General features: G+C 42.0%; 3 protein-coding genes across 3 annotated transcripts; all 3 read right to left on the bottom strand.

Annotated features, from left to right (window-relative positions):
• LOC8082676 (UMP-CMP kinase 3) lies at positions 1,618–5,359 on the bottom strand. The gene is made up of 10 exons (XM_002452867.2): positions 5,070–5,359; positions 4,091–4,148; positions 3,672–3,723; positions 3,356–3,473; positions 3,041–3,197; positions 2,834–2,914; positions 2,650–2,757; positions 2,330–2,401; positions 2,038–2,089; positions 1,618–1,943 (listed from the first exon to the last, which is right to left on the bottom strand). The coding sequence occupies exons 2-9, from the start codon at positions 4,133–4,135 to the stop codon at positions 2,081–2,083; spliced, it is 642 nt and encodes a 213-aa protein (XP_002452912.1). The 5' UTR covers positions 4,136–4,148; positions 5,070–5,359; the 3' UTR covers positions 1,618–1,943; positions 2,038–2,080.
• On the bottom strand, positions 6,770–12,894 carry LOC8082675. The gene is made up of 14 exons (XM_002452866.2): positions 12,475–12,894; positions 11,630–11,717; positions 11,318–11,426; positions 11,163–11,212; positions 10,921–10,987; positions 10,510–10,582; positions 9,924–9,979; positions 9,666–9,762; positions 9,236–9,317; positions 8,494–8,553; positions 8,304–8,363; positions 7,818–7,910; positions 7,638–7,700; positions 6,770–7,556 (listed from the first exon to the last, which is right to left on the bottom strand). The coding sequence occupies exons 1-14, from the start codon at positions 12,540–12,542 to the stop codon at positions 7,458–7,460; spliced, it is 1,065 nt and encodes a 354-aa protein (XP_002452911.1). The 5' UTR covers positions 12,543–12,894; the 3' UTR covers positions 6,770–7,457.
• On the bottom strand, positions 14,180–16,231 carry LOC8082674. The gene is made up of 3 exons (XM_002452865.2): positions 15,867–16,231; positions 15,691–15,750; positions 14,180–14,504 (listed from the first exon to the last, which is right to left on the bottom strand). The coding sequence occupies exons 1-3, from the start codon at positions 16,116–16,118 to the stop codon at positions 14,346–14,348; spliced, it is 471 nt and encodes a 156-aa protein (XP_002452910.1). The 5' UTR covers positions 16,119–16,231; the 3' UTR covers positions 14,180–14,345.

The following is a 16,901-nucleotide window of genomic DNA, read 5'->3' as shown; positions in this document are numbered from 1 at the left end:
GCTGGATATGCTGCCGAGAGCGACGGGCACCGAGACGGCGAGACCCCGCCGGCGCATCCTTCTCGCGTGGAGCGGCTGCTGGCCGCCGATCCTGATGCTTTCGTCGCGGCCCCACGGGCGTTGCGCGACGTTGACGCACACTGCCGGCGCCCGGGCCCGGCGGCCAACCAAGCTTTTAACCGTCTCGCTTGACGTTTCCGGCCGGCGCCAAATTAAACACAACACGTCGACTACTAACCAGAGTCCAGAGCACACGTCAACCCATGACACCGGCAGAAAGGTACTGTACCACTAGTAGTAGGATTAGCAAGCATGGCAAACACGTTGGAGGAGACATTGTCATGACTTTGCCTTTGCGGAAAAGTTGGGCACGATTTCCTACAGAGACGCGCATGGTGGAGTTGGACCAGGCCATGACTCGCCGGCGGCAATCCAGAAGAGTCTCTCCACATGTGGCACCGCCAAAATGAACAGAACGGGATGGATACGCACCCCAGCTCACCCAACAGTGGGCAGTGGGCACCGGTCATCGGCTGACTCCGCGGAAATACTTCTCGTGGCCGCAGCGTGTGAACCGCCGATTCTTCACGGGCCGACCGACGGGGAGCTCTCGATGGGTTTCACGGCCTGGGCGGCGCGCGTCGGCAGGGGGCCGGCCAGCTGCATGCTAGTAGTATGCTATGTACCGACCAAACGCTATATAATTAACGGTCTAGCACTGGAGCTTCTGGTGTGAGAGTGATGGCTCTCCCTCTCCATCTGCCGGTTTGGTTGCCGCACATGGAGTGCTTGCTTACCGTCTTGCAGCACCCACATGCCTACAAGCTTAGCAAAAGGCTACGTGCGAAATACGCATATATGATTATGATGATGATAATAATGATATGATGGATCAGAGTGGCCTACTGGCCTCTCTTTAGTCTTTTTAGGATCAGGATTATAGGATGGAATACACATGAAGGGATCTCAGTGTTACTCCAGTGCACAAGGGATTTCACTGGTGGTCCAGTGTACAGTTTTTTTCCCCCTTTTTTGGCCTGGGATTTCAGTTGTAGAGGAAAGAAAGTAGTGGTATATACTTGTGAAGTGTGGACCATTCATTTTCATTCAGCCATATACTTTGGACGTCGTTGAAGAGGGGCCCAAGACTTGTATCGTTTTCTTCTCAAATTGGAAGGCGCAACATTCATTGAACCTGGCCCAAAGGCCTCAAAAGCGGGAAGGAGGAAGGGGAGCTCTCACAAATGGTGCAAAACAGTCAGATTCCATCAGATGTGCTGGTGTGATTTTTTTGAGCGACGCCTTCGCCCTCAGAAGAGAGAAGAGAACATGCCTACATCCAATTAACCTTATACTATTTCCGTCCAAAAAAAATGTAGATATATTCAACTTAAAGTGTCTAAAGTTTGATCAAATATATAGATAAAACAATTACTGTTTACGACATCAGTATATATTACTGCGTATATAAAAGTATGTTTCATGACAAATGTAATAATACCTATTTAGTACGATAAATATTAATATCTATCTAAATTAGGTTAAATTTGACACACTAAAACATAGCACTATTTCAGAATTACATCCTTTTGAGACCGAGAAAGTACAATAGGAATCTGACAAAAGTTCGGTGCAATGAATATATTTCAACGCATAAAGAATATGACAGCAGTTTTACACTTTCAATAAAACAAGAAACCTGGTGGAATGGCACAAGGTCTCATCAGTGCGTAAAGTAAAATTACACAATGGTACAACACAACATCAAAGGATACATAAACAACACAGTGGTAAAATGTTACTCTAGCAGGACCACTGGGAATCAGATCTACTTATTGCTGGTAACAAATCGAATTGCCTACTGATATGCTGGTAGCTCATATGAGCCAAAACTTTTGTTCTATATTAAAGGGTTCATAATCACAGATATGTTTGTGTGGTGCCTGCAAAAAAATATTAAGATTACATGAGAATCCCACTTATGGTGGCAAGAACCAGATGAAATCATTTAGGCCAGGCACAATATAGAGGGTATACCTATGACACCATGTATCACCTTTATCATGTCCCTTAGATTGCTCTATTCAGCCTGGTAGAGAAGAAAACGATGTGATGAGTGAGTAGATTTGTACTAGTATTTTAGTCATGCAAACATAGGGGGAAAATTGAAGTTTTTAAAGGTGAACATAATTCAATGTTTGTAGACATACATTCAAAGATGGATAACAACATATTCAGTGCAATGCTAAGGCAAACATGAGATTAAAGATCCATCTGGAAATGCTACATTTGCAAAAGAATACACAAAGAACAAGTGAAACCTAATTACCTTTGAAGAAAATGGGGCAAAAATGGCTTTGACGTCTTCAAACACCTCAGGAATTGGTTTTGCAGCATCAATCTGATAAAATGAAAAGTTACTATAGGGGGCTAAAGTGAAAACATTGCAAAAGAAAAGGCCATCAACTAATTGAAATGTGGACTGGAATACACACACGATAGATCTAAAATATCCTTCTAACCTCACTTATTTATTCTAATGTGCATCTTACTCTGGCTTTATTTCTACGGTATAATACATCACATATTTGCATCATCGGATCGGAGTGCAATAGGAGTACCCCTGGAAAGATAAAAGTTCATCAATACCTTTTTAACCTTGTCCCTTGAGTTGTAATGCTCAATGACAGGCAGACTTGATTCAACAAAGGTTTTAAACCTTTTTTTGATAGTTTCAATGTTATCATCAACTCTTCCCTGCAAAGACAGTAAGAAATATTGGAAACAAGAATTTCATGATTAAAAAACACAATTGGTCAACGATGAAGGAAACCTGATTGCGGCCCAAGAGACGTCTCTCCATCTCTTCCTCAGAACAGTCAAAGAATAGCACAAACGCAGGAGAAATTTTGGTCTGAAGGAATGAGAAAGAATTAATAGTGCAAAAATTCATTTATAAATAACTAAAAGAACGGAACAATAATTTCTTAAACTGGCATGAGAACCGGACAAATTTTGTGTACAAAAAAGAGGGACTTACAACATTCTCAAACGCTGCACGATTCTCCTCGTTCCTTGGAAATCCATCAATCAGGAATTTGTCATTTTCATTTTTTATCATTGCCTCCTGCAACAGCTTTATAGTCACCTCCGATGGAACAATCTTTCCCTCCTTTATCATGTTCTCGATCATGGTTCTGTGAAACATCAAGGAGCACCATAGATAGAGAATGCACAAATGTCAAATTTGCAGCTCGACATGACTGATCCTGTGTTTTCTCTAAGAAAAAGTCTGTTCAGAAGGAAAAATAATTGAAAAGGATAAGTTAGCTTTCGTATAGAGGGAAAAACATACCCGTTCTCAGAGCCAGATTTAATTTCTGCACGCAAAAGATCTCCAGCACTAAGATGGGTGAATCCAAAGTGCTCCACAATGTTGGCACATTGTGTGCCCTTTCCACTTCCAGGACCACCTATGTGTAAATTCTTGGTCAGATGCAAAACGAAATCATCTATTTAAAGTGCACATAGTAGCCCCATATAACACATGAACTCATTTAAGTTCAAAGCTGTTATAAGCTCTTTCTCTTCTATGCTAGGACACAAATAACCAAAAATGCTCTTCTATGGTAGATTGGTAGGACACAAATAACTGAAAATAGAACATATACCTAGAACAAATACAACTGTAACTTTCTTGCCACCCAACATGTTCTCAGTGACCTGCAGATAGAGCACATTTCTAAGATGAACCATAGCTTATGAATAGCACAAGTCATGAGATGATGAGGACATTTCAAGAAGCATGAATCAGACAGGAAAATAAGCAAGGCATACTATACTAACAAAATCAGCTGTAATTTAGTTATAAAAATGCATGTCAAGGGCACCAACTGTTGATGTAATAGAAATTTAGAAACTTAGAAATGCCTGACCTTTAAACTAAAGGGTTCAGCAATCTCAATTATATTTTGTTAATGAAAAGGTAAGATGCTGAACATCCTCAATGAACCTAGTGCTTTGCAGCAGAGCCAATTTATTGAATACATAGGGAATAAGGAACTCCAAGTAGATGAGTAATGCAAAGTACCTCCTCAGCCACAACAGCTGGAGCGGCATCCACAACTGTGCCCATGGCTCAAATTACCCTGCAGTTTCAATACAATTGGTATTGCATCTTAGTACAACAAAAGTCCAAACTTGCACATATCAAATGCAAAAAAAGGGACCATTTCATAACAAGGGCAAAGCAAGTAAGCAACCACTTTTGTTTACCGAGAAATACAATGTTACATGATTGGGACACCAGATAAATTATATCAACTAGGTTGTAACGACAGATTAGCTTATGCGGATTGTCTCATGTTTGCAGCATTAGAAGTCAATCAGCCAAAATATTGATTCGCCGCCAAGCAATTCAAGCACAACCCATTCCATGCATTCTATTGGGCACTAGACTCTTAGGGGCACAAGGTGCTGGCGCTGGGTGCTGGCTTTATGAACTGAGAAAAATTATACAGTGCCTCAATGAAGAAGGCATCCTAGGTAGGATACGACAATGTTCTACCTATATACCAACAGATGCACTGGTTCAAGTAATTAACAAACAGATGATCAAATAGTCATGTCATAACCTGATCTGAACTACCCTGATCTCGTGGCACCAATTCTTTTTGTATTATTCTGACAAACTCCCGCCAATAACCCGGTCCCAGCTTCACAAGGCGACAAAGATCACACAGCAAGAGCACCTGACGCACCCTTCTAGTCTATAAGCAGAAAATCACGGGGCCTCCCTATACTGTCATAAGCTCAAGGCGAAACCACCCCTAGATCTGGCTCCAAACGCCCCATCTCTTGATTCCTACTCGCCAGATACCTAAACTGCGAAATCAAGTCATTCCAACCGAGATCCCCCTCCCCTCGCCACCCGAAAACCGCAGATCGCACCCACGAGACTCGACGAAATGAAAACCCACAGATCAATCAACCAGCCAACGATCCATGGACGGAGAAGGTCGGACGCCATAAGCATTAGCAAAAAATGGTGGCGGGATCCGCGTCCGTACCTTGCGGGAGGCGCGCGAGATCTGGGAGCGCGGACGAGGTGGGGCGTGGAACGAATCTGTGTGCTGGTCCGTCGCTAGGTGCGTGCGCTTCCCTCGGCCTTCGGGGGAGCGAGGTGGCCGTTATTAATACGGGCGCGCGCGGGTTCTCGGGTCCGGGCGGAGGTGGGCTGGGCTGACTGCTTCGAGGATCCGGCAACGCCAACGCGGCAAATGGTCGGTGGGGGTGGTGGCGACTGGAGACTGGAGAGGCGTCGGCGCGGAGGGTGGAGGGTGGAGACTGGAGAGGGAGGTCGGACCGTCGGAGGGAGGGAGGCGGGAGAACGGGGGAGGAAGGCGTGAAAGGAAAGCGACAACGTTCCGTTCCGTTGCGTGACACTTACGGTTGAGGGTAGCCAGGTGCCAGGTGGGCCCGTCTAGATTTTTTTTTCCCACCAGAAAAATGCAGGGCAGTTTTTTCATTCGAAATTTATACTGTCACTTCAAAATTTCAAATTCAAAGCAGTGGCATTGGATGTTTATTTGTGCCACCACGACAAGTGCCTCGTGCTTTTGGGTTTTGGCGGTTTGGCCTTTTGGGGGGAGAAGGACGTGTGCTTGGTTTTAAGCATAGACAAAATCCGCTTCGTGGTCTTCTGCCAGATTTTAGGCACCAGTTGACTAGTCTTGCTGCTGCCGTCAACTTTCTCTGAAATTTGACTTTGCTAATGTTGATATTAAAATGTTGTGAGAGAAAAAATATTGTTTCTTCGCTAAAAAGTATAGTTAAAATAATGTTGAAAACAGAGCATGAATTCCTTCGAGCAAAGAAGGCAATTGGTCACCATCACCAGGCTACAGATGGGACCCCACGTTATGTGATGTTCTACCACACAAATTATTGCAAGTCCATTAACAAAGAAATGGTGGGAGGATATTTTTACCAAAATATTCCCATGGAGATTCCTTAGTTGCTGTAAATGATCGATCAGTAGCGTTGGCTTTACGCCTCCACCTGACACCTGTGTTGTGTGGGAATGTGAGAAACAATTGGCAAAGTATCTATTCTCCCAGCACCGAAACTGTAGCAGCCACAAGCCACAAAACGGTGACTTCGGCCTTGTTTAGATGCAAAAAGTTTCTAGATTTTGACATTGTAGTACTTTCGTTTTTATTTGACAAACATTGTTACGAGACGAATATTTTAAGCCTAGTTGATCTATGATTAGACAATGTTTGTCAAATAAAAACGAAAGTGCTATAATATCAAAAATAAAAAAAATTCGGATCTAAATAAGGCCTTCGTCTTCGTCTTCACTTCCTGTTCCCTGGAATCGAATTCTGTCCGTGCTTAAATTGTCCGAACGTGCAGTCCACTGTCCACATCATTTATTCATCTCTAGACCAAGGTTCATGGGCATACAAAGACGCGTGATCTCTTCCAAACATCTCCATGTCGACGTGTCCATTCTATACTATCGATGCAAATTCATCGCTGTCCATTGTAAGTAAACGCAACAACATAACCACTCGCCAGTCTTTAACTAGAGGAATGAGGTTTCATTAGAATTTTATGAATATTTAATATGCTAATATGGCATCGTATTAATGCAGAGAGAGAGGTAATAAGAGTTTTATGGAAGCGGAGAGAGTTTTATAGAGATAAAACTCTTCTATATTGTTTCGAATATGTTGAAAAATAAACCATAAAACCTGCACTGAGATGGCCTAATATGTAACAAGCTATATAGAGTAGAAGAAAGAGTCTGACAGAATAGGAAAACACAAACAAATCCGAAAAAGAAAACTATGGTGCCAAACTGGCAACTGGGTTCAGGCGCGAGTGATCCATGAGCCATGAGGCCCAACTGGGTCTGTAGTTGGAGGGGCGGTCACTGCATTGCGTATTTGAGCTGGGTGCATTCACTGCGTTGCGTATTTGAGCTGGAGTTGGACGGGCGATCTTGTTCTTGTTCGTGTAAGATTCTTTCCTAGCTGCCTCTTCAGTTTAGTGCAAAATCCCATCTGCAGCAGAGCTCCAAGAATGGCAAGAGCGTGCAAAGCAGACACTACCATGCTCATGATACTCAGCAGTCTTCAATAACAGGAATATCATACTCTATTTTTTTTTTTATGACGAGGCATACCATACTCTACATGATCAAACCTACGAACATATGTACATCAAACTACGCATATGCATCATCGAACAATCATGTGCCAATCTCGTAATCAATCTCAGTTCGAATGGATCCAGACCGAGATGCTCTTCTCTATCAAAAATTTGTGTCGGTCGTCTGGAATTCTACAATTCCCCGAGATGACTGCCTTTGGTCAGTTGTCTTCTTAGGTAAAATTACGGAACCAGTTATCATACACCGAAGATGTACAAGTTTCTCAAACACGGGAAAATCAGGCCTCCTGCTCTTTGTACAAATGACCTCTAAACTTTGCAATGTTTTTCCGCAATTCGATGTTTGACGCCCGCTCTGCCTCCAACGCACGTTCAAGCTGTTAAACATACTCAAAATATATGATAACGAGAACAAGGGCAAATGCCATAAATACACAATAGAACTGCACCAAGAGTACCTTTGCTGCTCGAGCACTCCATTCACCGAGAATAGCTCTGAGCCTATCATTTTCTTCAACATACTGCATTGAACGTGTTTATGGTAAAATAATCAGTGCTTTTCAAGCAAATGCGAGATAAAATCAATCTGTCAGCACTCTATGGTAGACCCTTGAATTCTTGATTGCTAAACAACATACCTGGTTGTTGCTCAGACGGATACGCTGGATCTCCGAGTCCTTTTCATCTATCAAACCACGGGCAAGTTGAAGTTCGGAGTGCACTTGATCCATCTGCACAGTCAGCGCTGAATTACTGATTTATACTCCTATCAACAATTTTCGTTTTTTACATTCTCGCTCATCATCTAGTCATCTAATGCATATCAGTTCACTTTTCACACTATGGCCTTGTTTAGTTCACCCCAAAAAACAAAAACTTTTCAAGATTCCCCATCACATCGAATCTCGGCACATGCATGGAGCATTAAATATAGATGAAAACAAAAACTAATTGCACAGTTTGCCTGTAAATCGCGAGACGAATCTTTTAAGCCTAGTTACTCCATGATTGGACAATGTTTGTCAAATAAAAACGAAAATGCTACAGTGTCAAAATTCAAAAACTTTTTGGATCTAAACAAGGCCTGTATAACATAGTAATAATAATTCAGTAAACATAGTTACCTCAGCAGTGAGTGCTCGAAGTTCTTGATCACGAGTTGCTAAAAGATGGGCAAGATCAACCTGAAGATTAAAAGAAAAGCCACCACCTGAAACAGTTAGGGAGTTCCTTCTGTCTAGATCTGGAACCATCAGACTACTAGTCAATGAGATACAGCAGGCAACATCATTGTGCAATGCACAGAGACAGAACCTGAGGAGTGGTTCCAGCAGTTCTCTGGTATTTGCTTAAGCATTCTTGCAAGCGGAGGACCTTGCAAGAAAAGAAACGAATTGTTAATCAACAAAAGGATTCAGCATGATGGAGAAGGCAAAACAATACTTAAATTCCTTTCATGAAAATTTTCATTATTGCTGCTTGGAAAATTTCAAACAAAGAAACAATCTAATAATCTTTTTAGAACAAGCAGCCAAGCTACATGTCCTGAAAAACAGTTTTATCAATATCACTCTCCTACAAGCTCATAGAGTAAAAGAATTTGCAAGACCTTCCATGTAAGCTTCGGTACAAACCCTTCATTAATTTCTGTCTATTAACCTCTCCCTGTATAGTTTCTTGTGGGTTAATATACAAAACCGGGCTTAACCCCATCCTCTAGAAAAGAAATATTATGAAAGTTGCAATCTTATGTACTATAAAGATGGTGTACATAACAAATGTGACCTTAAGTTTATTAGTATATTTGACTATCACAGCCTTCATCATCACATCATGTCTGTCCTATCCATAAAATCCTAAGACTTAATTATGTACTTGTCATGCCTTGCCTACTAGTTAAATAATTTGCATGCCTAAATAATGTTTTTGCAATGTAAGAAATCAAATTTAAATGCATGTAGTACAAATACTTATGTAAAGTTATTATTACAGAAATAAGTGAAATAGAAATTTGGCGGGGCTCCTATCAACTATTCTGCATGAAACTTCCATGTACCTCCTCACTCAGATAATGAATATTCTCCCTTTGGTACTGAAGTAACGCCATTTGCTGATCAGAAAGACGGGCATCATGATATCTAGAGAGAGAGAAATATCAGCTAGCCAATCTCTGTGGCTTTCGCAGTATGTTAAGAGAAAGAGAACTATTCAGCAATACATGTTTATGGCTGTGATACTTTGGACTCATATTTGTTAGACATGAGTTGAAGACCATTTTCAAATAATTCTAATGGACATGGCTATGCAGGTTCAATACTACTAGCATTTTCCAATGTTAGAAAATAAGCCACAAAGTGCACAAATAAAGCATTCCTTGGGTGTGCTGAGACAAGAGTAAGCTTGGCATTTCTCAAATGTTCAAATATAGAAACTTGTCGGATAACATGAAAAACTCAGTATATTTTTTGTGCCTGATGCAATCGTACCTTCGATCTTCCAAAGTACAAGATGGCTGGAGTGCAGAATATAATGACCGCAAAATATCAGGCTGCCCATCCAAAGAGTTGTATTTGTGGATGTGCCCTACGAAACATGCCACCGATGTTACAAAATCTTCTGGGATTCAAAGCGTGCATTTTAAGGGCAACAGACAGAAATCAGATACATAACAGTACGTGCAACTGAAAAATTAAGCCCCCTGTATATTCTTGAATATAAAGATAAATATTAAGAACTCAACTCACATATGTATAAGCCCATAAAACATCCAGCACACGTGACTTCAACTACGATGGCAATCCTGCATTATAGGAAAAGGTCTTAACTGCAATGTTCTAGACATACACAGATTCCCATGTGTTGCGTGCAAGCTAATGTAAACATACTACCATCAGAAGAAGGTTTTGTTGTCGAGTTTATCCAACAATCCAACCTACTGACTTAAAAGTAGAGCAGGGACAGATTGTAGGAGACAAGCAAAATGGGAACCCATTATCCGCCTAGATGAAGATCCCAAGCCATAATTCCAAGCAAAATGGGAACCCAGTTTCCTTGTAAGGTTTATGTTGCAGACACATCACAGGTCTAAATATGGCTTATGTGAACAGTCACAAGCATATAAGCTTAAAAAAGAGCATCATCGAAATTAACAGAAACTTCACAATACAAACAAAAAAAGTAGAGGTACTAGAACTAGAACATTATTATCTTAAGAAATCAAAATGCATTCTTTATTTCCTTCCCTGATGAATATGTCCACTCCTATTTATAGAGCAATGCATAGACAAATTCAAACAATTTACTAAAGTTATATAAGATAGCAAGGTGCACCTTAGAAGCAGTGAAACTGATAGTATTTTTAAAAGAGGTTGCCAGACCATGATTAAGAGCATCAAAGCAGTCCCTGCAAAAAAATAGAGACCATTACCACTTACCCAGTGGCCATTTTGACTGCCAGGTAACAAGTGTGAAAATCAAAAACAGAAATGAATACTTTGTTCTAGTATAAATCAGTTCTCCTAACATGTTCTTAAATGAGCGACAGCTAGATAAAACTTAGAAACACACCATATACACATAATTCTCCAGGGATAAAAGCAATAAAGTGAAAAATGAATAATGAAGAAGATCATCCTAATACCTTGTCAACAAAAGGAAGTGGCTGATGTTTGTAATAAGCTAAAGAAAATAATGATAAATGCTAGCACTAGAGCATCACATAGATTAGTTGGTGATTCTCACCACAAGCAATAGTAGCAAATGGAAGTCGAGCAATACGCTTCAGTTTCTGGCTAAAATCATAATAGCCCTGCATGTAAAAGTAGAACACATTAATTAATTTGAAAATATATTCTTCACCAAAATGCATATACTGAATCTGATAAAATCAATTATATTACAACTAATACATCGACTCCATTGCATGAGATATGATTGAAACAAAACAAAGTCAAACACCCGTACACCCTTTTGAGTGGCAATACCTGCAATCTCACTTTCCTGACCTGGTGAACCCAATATTGTTGAAAAATGCCTGCATTGAATTCATGTGAACCATTCTTCACAGCCAGAAACATAATGTGAAACAAATAAATAGTTCATAGAATACCCAAAGGAAGCAGGTATAGAAAAAGAAAACCTGTAAGAACAAGAAGGATAGCATTGGAGCTGCATAGCAATGGAGAGATCATATCTGGCGCGAAGAGAAATATCCATGGAGCTGAAATGGCAACAGCAGCAAAACCTACCTACAGAAAGATAAATAAAATGCAGCTATCATATAAAATGAATATAGGAGTAAAGCAATGTCTTGTCAATATCCAACAACAGCCACATGGAGATGACAAAATGCACAATGTTTTGGTTCTGTATAATTCAGGAAACAGAATTATTTATCTGAAATGATCTTCTGTTAGGCACGATATAACATGGGTAAGAAACTTCCACTTACCAATAAGATACAGTACAAGGTCCCACCAACTATGCTTCTAGGCTCCCGGTGACCCGACAGGGGTGCTTCATGTAGTAAATCAATAAACCTAGATAACAGAAGAATTTCCCTTCCAAATTAGCTTGCCCATTTGCTTTAACGCAAATTTAGCAAATAAATGCATTAGTATAGAACGTCTATAGTCCACAAAGTTCCTGGGTTCAAGGAACCTGGTAGAGGGTTTTACACGGTCAAAAATGACCCTGTGTAGCAGGGCCGGGACAACATTCCCAGGTCAGGGTCGATGCAGCAACCCTTTCAGGGACCATGCTTCAGTCAAACTAGAGGTTATGGGTATGAATTAAATAAAACGGCCAAAATCGTACAATATTTTCAAAAATGACACACCAAACAACCAAACCGTAGCATGCTTGCAGCTAGAACAGTAATCCCCTGCCTTCTTTCACATGACGAAGTTAACCTGACAGAACTTAGCCGAACATCCCAAAAACTGTAGTGCAGATAACACAACCAGCCACCACTCATCTTAGTAATAACCGCAAATCTCACAAGCAGGCCGCTCTGATCCCATGTCAACTCTGCTCTCGCATTCACCACACTCGTATGGAATCCCGCAGCCCAAATCGCGGGAGCATGCGGCATGAACACGCCAAAGCCCCAGCGAGACACCAAACTTCCGATCCCGCCCCGCGCAAAGACCAGACATCACGAAAATCCTAATCATCCAACGACCTGGACCAAAATTGTGATGCCATTTGCCACGGGCTTCAGATCAAAGGTCACCAAATGCACACTCGCAGCGTCCGGTGGCATGCCTACTAAGACCTTAGGGTTAGCAGACTCACAGCGCGTCTTCCTCGGAGGTTGGAGCCGCGGCGTGGGTGGATGCGGCGGCGCCCCGCTCGTGCGCCATCGCCACCCCCGCTGCCGGCCAGCAGGGGAGACCCTGCAACCCTCGCCTCCGCGCCCTCCTCCAACTTCCGGATCCGAAGGGCAGGAGGGCCTGTTTGGTAGCGCCAAACTCCTAGCCGCTCTAGCTTCAACTCCCAGCCGCTCTGCCTCCGTAATTTTCTGCTCTCCTCGCGACGTTGAAACTCGCGGATCAAGTCGCGTCGATTCCGGCGAGGAGCTGATGGGGGAGGAGGCGCTTTGGCAGCGCTCCTCGGATTCTCGCGTGGAGCAGAACCGGTGTTTCTACCGTTTTCAATTCCGACTCCTCTCCACTCCACGCGGAAGGAAGAAGACGACGCGGCGCGGTGGAATGCGGTGCCTCTCGTAATATCCCCGTGGTTAACTGGCTAGGAATGGCCCCACCTCGTAAAGGCTTGATGTGACTCTGCAGGTGGGGCCATCTCCTCTTGGCGTGCCGTTGGGATTTTCTCACGAAATCTATAGCGATTATGATAACTGAATGTACTAGAACGCGAGAAAAAATTTTCACGTTCTGCGTTTTTCTTGTGAATCTACAGCGATTATGATAACCGAAAAGGATGGGCTCTGAAAACAGTGGAAAAGTTATCAAGACATTTTCTATGCTAAGATGTAATTTTATTTTATGAACTGCTAGACTGTTATCATAGTTGTTTTGCAAGAGTGCTTTGTTTGAGAGGGGGTTGCCGTGGGCACTTTTGAATCCTTTACTTGTAAGCTCGTTTTGTCAGCAAAATACTATGTTTTCTATAAAGCGGGATCAATCGATTTTTGATAAAAAAATATATGATAACTGAATGTACAGATATTCCGACTTCTTCGTTCTGCTCATTTCTCTTGATTAATTTTGGTCGTGTCTGACAAGAACAACTCCACACAAGTATTGATAATATGGGCGAAGCATGCCAATGGGCCACTCAAGCAGGCCAAGATCCATAAACAAACGTCAAGCAATTGCATGTTGAGCCGAAACAAACAAAGGACAGGGTAGGCAGTTTCGGTCCAGAATTCCCAACGATTGGAAGCGCTAGAAGATCTATCAAAGCTAGACACACACACACCATTTTTTTTTTGAGAAGCATTTATAAACACAAACACTCACATACACGAGCGCATACTCACCCTTGTAAACGCGAAAACACAAATACTCATGTTTCCACATTATAAAATAATACCCCAAGTTCTCACTCCCGTTCTGAAAACGGGGACAGGAACATGGTTCCAAAAACGAGGACAGGAAGATGGCTGTTATGGCCCGAACATGGGAGCTCGGTTCGGTGGATCCCCCACCGGTCGGTTTGATGAAGATCAATGTCGACACTGCTCTGGCCAAGAATTCGGGAGTCGTTATGCCCAAATCTTAACTTATAGTGTCTATGATGAACTTGGTGAACATATTTGGTTTGTATCTCCGCCAAATGGCGTTTGTACTTCTTATGAAGCTCAATAAAGGTCTTGCTTCCCCTCAAAAAAAAAGAGAGCAAAAGAACACCACGACTAACTTCACGGATCAACCAAAATGGCTAGGCTAGCTAAACTTCTTCGAACCCTAAAAAAAACGAGCTAAACTAATTCGACCTAAAAGATTAACCTTCCAAAGATAAACTTACACAACACCGGTGAATCAAATAATCAAAAGTTGTTTTTAGAAAAGAATCGTTGATTTCTTCACCATTTGCAAAAAATTACAAGGACGTGCTCGGGAAATTCAACGGGGTAAACACAATGTAAAAGTACCCGACAGAATTATATGCATTTGGCACTAAGCACGGCTGCACAAATTAGCTCACTCGCTGGGTTGGACATTGCCTCCTGCTCCTGCTGTTATGTCGTCGAAATCGTCGAAGCTCAAGCTTAGTGTTTGCAGTTTGAACCCAGCTCCCTGGATAGCTTCCACTAGGTTCGAGGCTACTCCAGTAGCTTGCACGGTTGTCTCCTTTGTTAACTGAAAAAGACCCGATAACAAGAATGTACGTCAAGCACATTAGACAATCGTTGTAAATGTGACATAAAATTGATTGGAGATATTACAGAGGAGAACGCCATCTACTGTTTGTAGAGAATATTCATAATTCATTTTGTTGAAACACTGAAGCAGTTAGCAGTACATCAACTTACTTGTTGTTACCCATGATCTAGGTGGTGCCTACACAAACTGCGGGTTTCATGCCCTTTCTATTCGTCAGAGCTCATATATATTCTTCACACAGGAATCAAACACAACAGCCTGAAAACTCCTTATGAAATAAAATAGCCAAGAAATCATGTCACTTGAGAAGTTCCAGGTAAGTTTTACTCAGTGATTACTATTTCTTCAATGTCTACAGGTTTTGCTGCTACAGTTTGTGTATTGGCAGTCAGCAGTCAAAAGCTAGGGTCCATTTTAGTTATATTTGATTTTTGCATCTATGGCTGCTGTATCTTGACGATGTGTTAAAACAATAGTCAAATGCCTTACATGGATAAATGTTTGTCTTGTTGTTTCCCATCCTCATAAAATCAATGAAGTATACAGCCATCCAACCAAACAAATCCAATTTTCGAGCAACATAACAAATGAATGCCAGAGAAATTCTAATACGTATAAATTTGTGTGCGTCTTGCAAAATGATTACGTAGAATACATAAAGTTGTTCAATTACTTCATTTGCAAGAAGATTGAAGTGATTTAGTTTTTTTACTTGAACAAGGTTCTATACGCAGAACATGATTTAAAATCTGGTTCAGAGATCTTGCTTAGAATATCTAAACCTAAAAATAGGCTTTGAACAACTAGCAATGTTAAAACTCAAAGATTCTAGTGTCTATTTATTTTCTTTTTTCACTTAACCTTGGAGGCTCCAATAGAAGCTTCTTCTTTACAGGTGATTGTTTCTTCCTATATACATTCAAGTTTCTGGAAAACTGTGCTCCACCTCTAACTACGGATTATAAACTCTTTCTCACGAAGTGAGGAGAAAATATCAAACTATATCTCGACATGGTTGCAGGTCAGTTTGAGCTGAACTGCCGCAATATGTGCAACGGAAAACCAATGCACAAAGATGAAGTGCACTAACTAGTGCCTAGTGGGAGCAGAGCACTAATCAAACGAGTGGCAGACTGGCAGGCAGCAGGAAAACCTGACGTACCACAACACTCGCGATGCCTTCTTCAATGAGCACCTCTAGGTCCTTGACTCCTTCCATACCCTTCAATAAAGAAGATATATTTCTTCATTTATGATTTAGTATTTAAGTTCTGCAAACAAATTTGCAGGAAAATGGTGATTAGCAGTAAAATAGGAGGAAAAAGAGCGAAGCCAGACCTGAAGAGACTCGGTGATCTTGGGAATGGCCCTCTCCTCCATGGTGCCCTCCGCCTTGAAGTAGAGGACGAGGGAGTCGGAGGTGTAGGCGGGCGCCGCCGCCTCCGCGGTGGCCGCGGCCATGCTGCGGCTTCTTCTCCTCCATCCAGGGGCAGCTCCACCGCTGGCGCCGAAGGAGACGCAGCGAGGGAGGAGGGATACCGCGGCGACGGCGGCGGAGGGGAACAGGTGGCTAAACGCCGTCGACGACATTATCTTGCTCTTATCTCCGTTTGGCCGCGTCGGTCGTAGGCTCTCTGTTTAGCTACTCCTTTCGCTCGCTTGGCCAGTTGGCCGGTTCGTTTGTAGGGGAAGAAGATGGGGATTTCTTAGCCGTTTCGTTTTGGATAAGGTTTTCTTTTATCAAACACCTCCATGGTAACAATAAAACAGTCCAACCAAAATTTTCTAATTTCTCTAATCAAAATTAAAAGTTAAACATCTTCATATGCCCTAGTGTATCCATGCACAAGTCATGTCCGCATGGCAATCGCGTACAGAAGCTTGGCATATAAGTATAAGCTGATCTTCAACGGAGGTAAACTTCCTAGTCTCTGAAATTCCTACGTTCCAAAAAGGCCCAACAATCAACAAGAAATTTCCTGCACAAGTACATCGCCAGCTCTGCTACAATTGATGGGGATAGGCAAATGCTTTGCTTCATGACGATCATGAAAGAAAACAGGTGAGCATAAGCATGTGATTTGAGCTGTTTTTTCAACACAGAATGGAAAGGAGAGCATCACAATGTAGGTTTTGTCATCATATCTTGAGATTTGCGTGCGTAACATTGTTGTTAGAGTAAAGTCCACTACCGGTCCCTAAACTTGTGCTGTCGTGTCATCCCGGTCCCTAAACTCACAAATCGATTGTTTAGGTCCTTCAACTTGTTCATCTGTGTCATCTCGGCCCCTAAACTTGTTCAATTATGTCATCCCGGTCCCTAAACTTAGAAATCATCCGTTTAGATCCTCAAAGTTGTTCAGTTGTGTCATC

Source organism: Sorghum bicolor, chromosome 4, assembly GCF_000003195.3.
Source record: "Sorghum bicolor cultivar BTx623 chromosome 4, Sorghum_bicolor_NCBIv3, whole genome shotgun sequence".
NCBI classification, from domain to species: domain Eukaryota; kingdom Viridiplantae; phylum Streptophyta; class Magnoliopsida; order Poales; family Poaceae; genus Sorghum; species Sorghum bicolor.
The sequence above is the reverse complement of the archived record's forward strand: the minus strand, read 5'-3'. Positions and strand labels throughout refer to the sequence as shown.

What these genes read in the sequence shown, in the direction of transcription:
- LOC8082675 (XM_002452866.2), bottom strand. Translation starts at nt 12,542, where the DNA reads ATGGCGCACGAGCGGGGCGCCGCCGCATCCACCCACGCCGCGGCTCCA. An exon ending in TCAGTTTCACTGCTTCTAAG is followed by an intron (nt 9,980 to 10,509) that starts GTGCACCTTGCT and finishes CCTATAATGCAG; the next exon opens with GATTGCCATCGTAGTTGAAG. An exon ending in TTCGAGCACTCACTGCTGAG is followed by an intron (nt 7,911 to 8,303) that starts GTAACTATGTTT and finishes CTGACTGTGCAG; the next exon opens with ATGGATCAAGTGCACTCCGA.
- LOC8082676 (XM_002452867.2), bottom strand. Translation starts at nt 4,135, where the DNA reads ATGGGCACAGTTGTGGATGCCGCTCCAGCTGTTGTGGCTGAGGAG. An exon ending in CAGCTGTTGTGGCTGAGGAG is followed by an intron (nt 3,724 to 4,090) that starts GTACTTTGCATT and finishes CTCTATCTGCAG; the next exon opens with GTCACTGAGAACATGTTGGG. An exon ending in GTGCAGCGTTTGAGAATGTT is followed by an intron (nt 2,915 to 3,040) that starts GTAAGTCCCTCT and finishes TCATTCCTTCAG; the next exon opens with ACCAAAATTTCTCCTGCGTT.
- LOC8082674 (XM_002452865.2), bottom strand. Translation starts at nt 16,118, where the DNA reads ATGTCGTCGACGGCGTTTAGCCACCTGTTCCCCTCCGCCGCCGTCGCC. An exon ending in AGATCACCGAGTCTCTTCAG is followed by an intron (nt 15,751 to 15,866) that starts GTCTGGCTTCGC and finishes TCTTTATTGAAG; the next exon opens with GGTATGGAAGGAGTCAAGGA. An exon ending in AAGGCATCGCGAGTGTTGTG is followed by an intron (nt 14,505 to 15,690) that starts GTACGTCAGGTT and finishes GGTCTTTTTCAG; the next exon opens with TTAACAAAGGAGACAACCGT.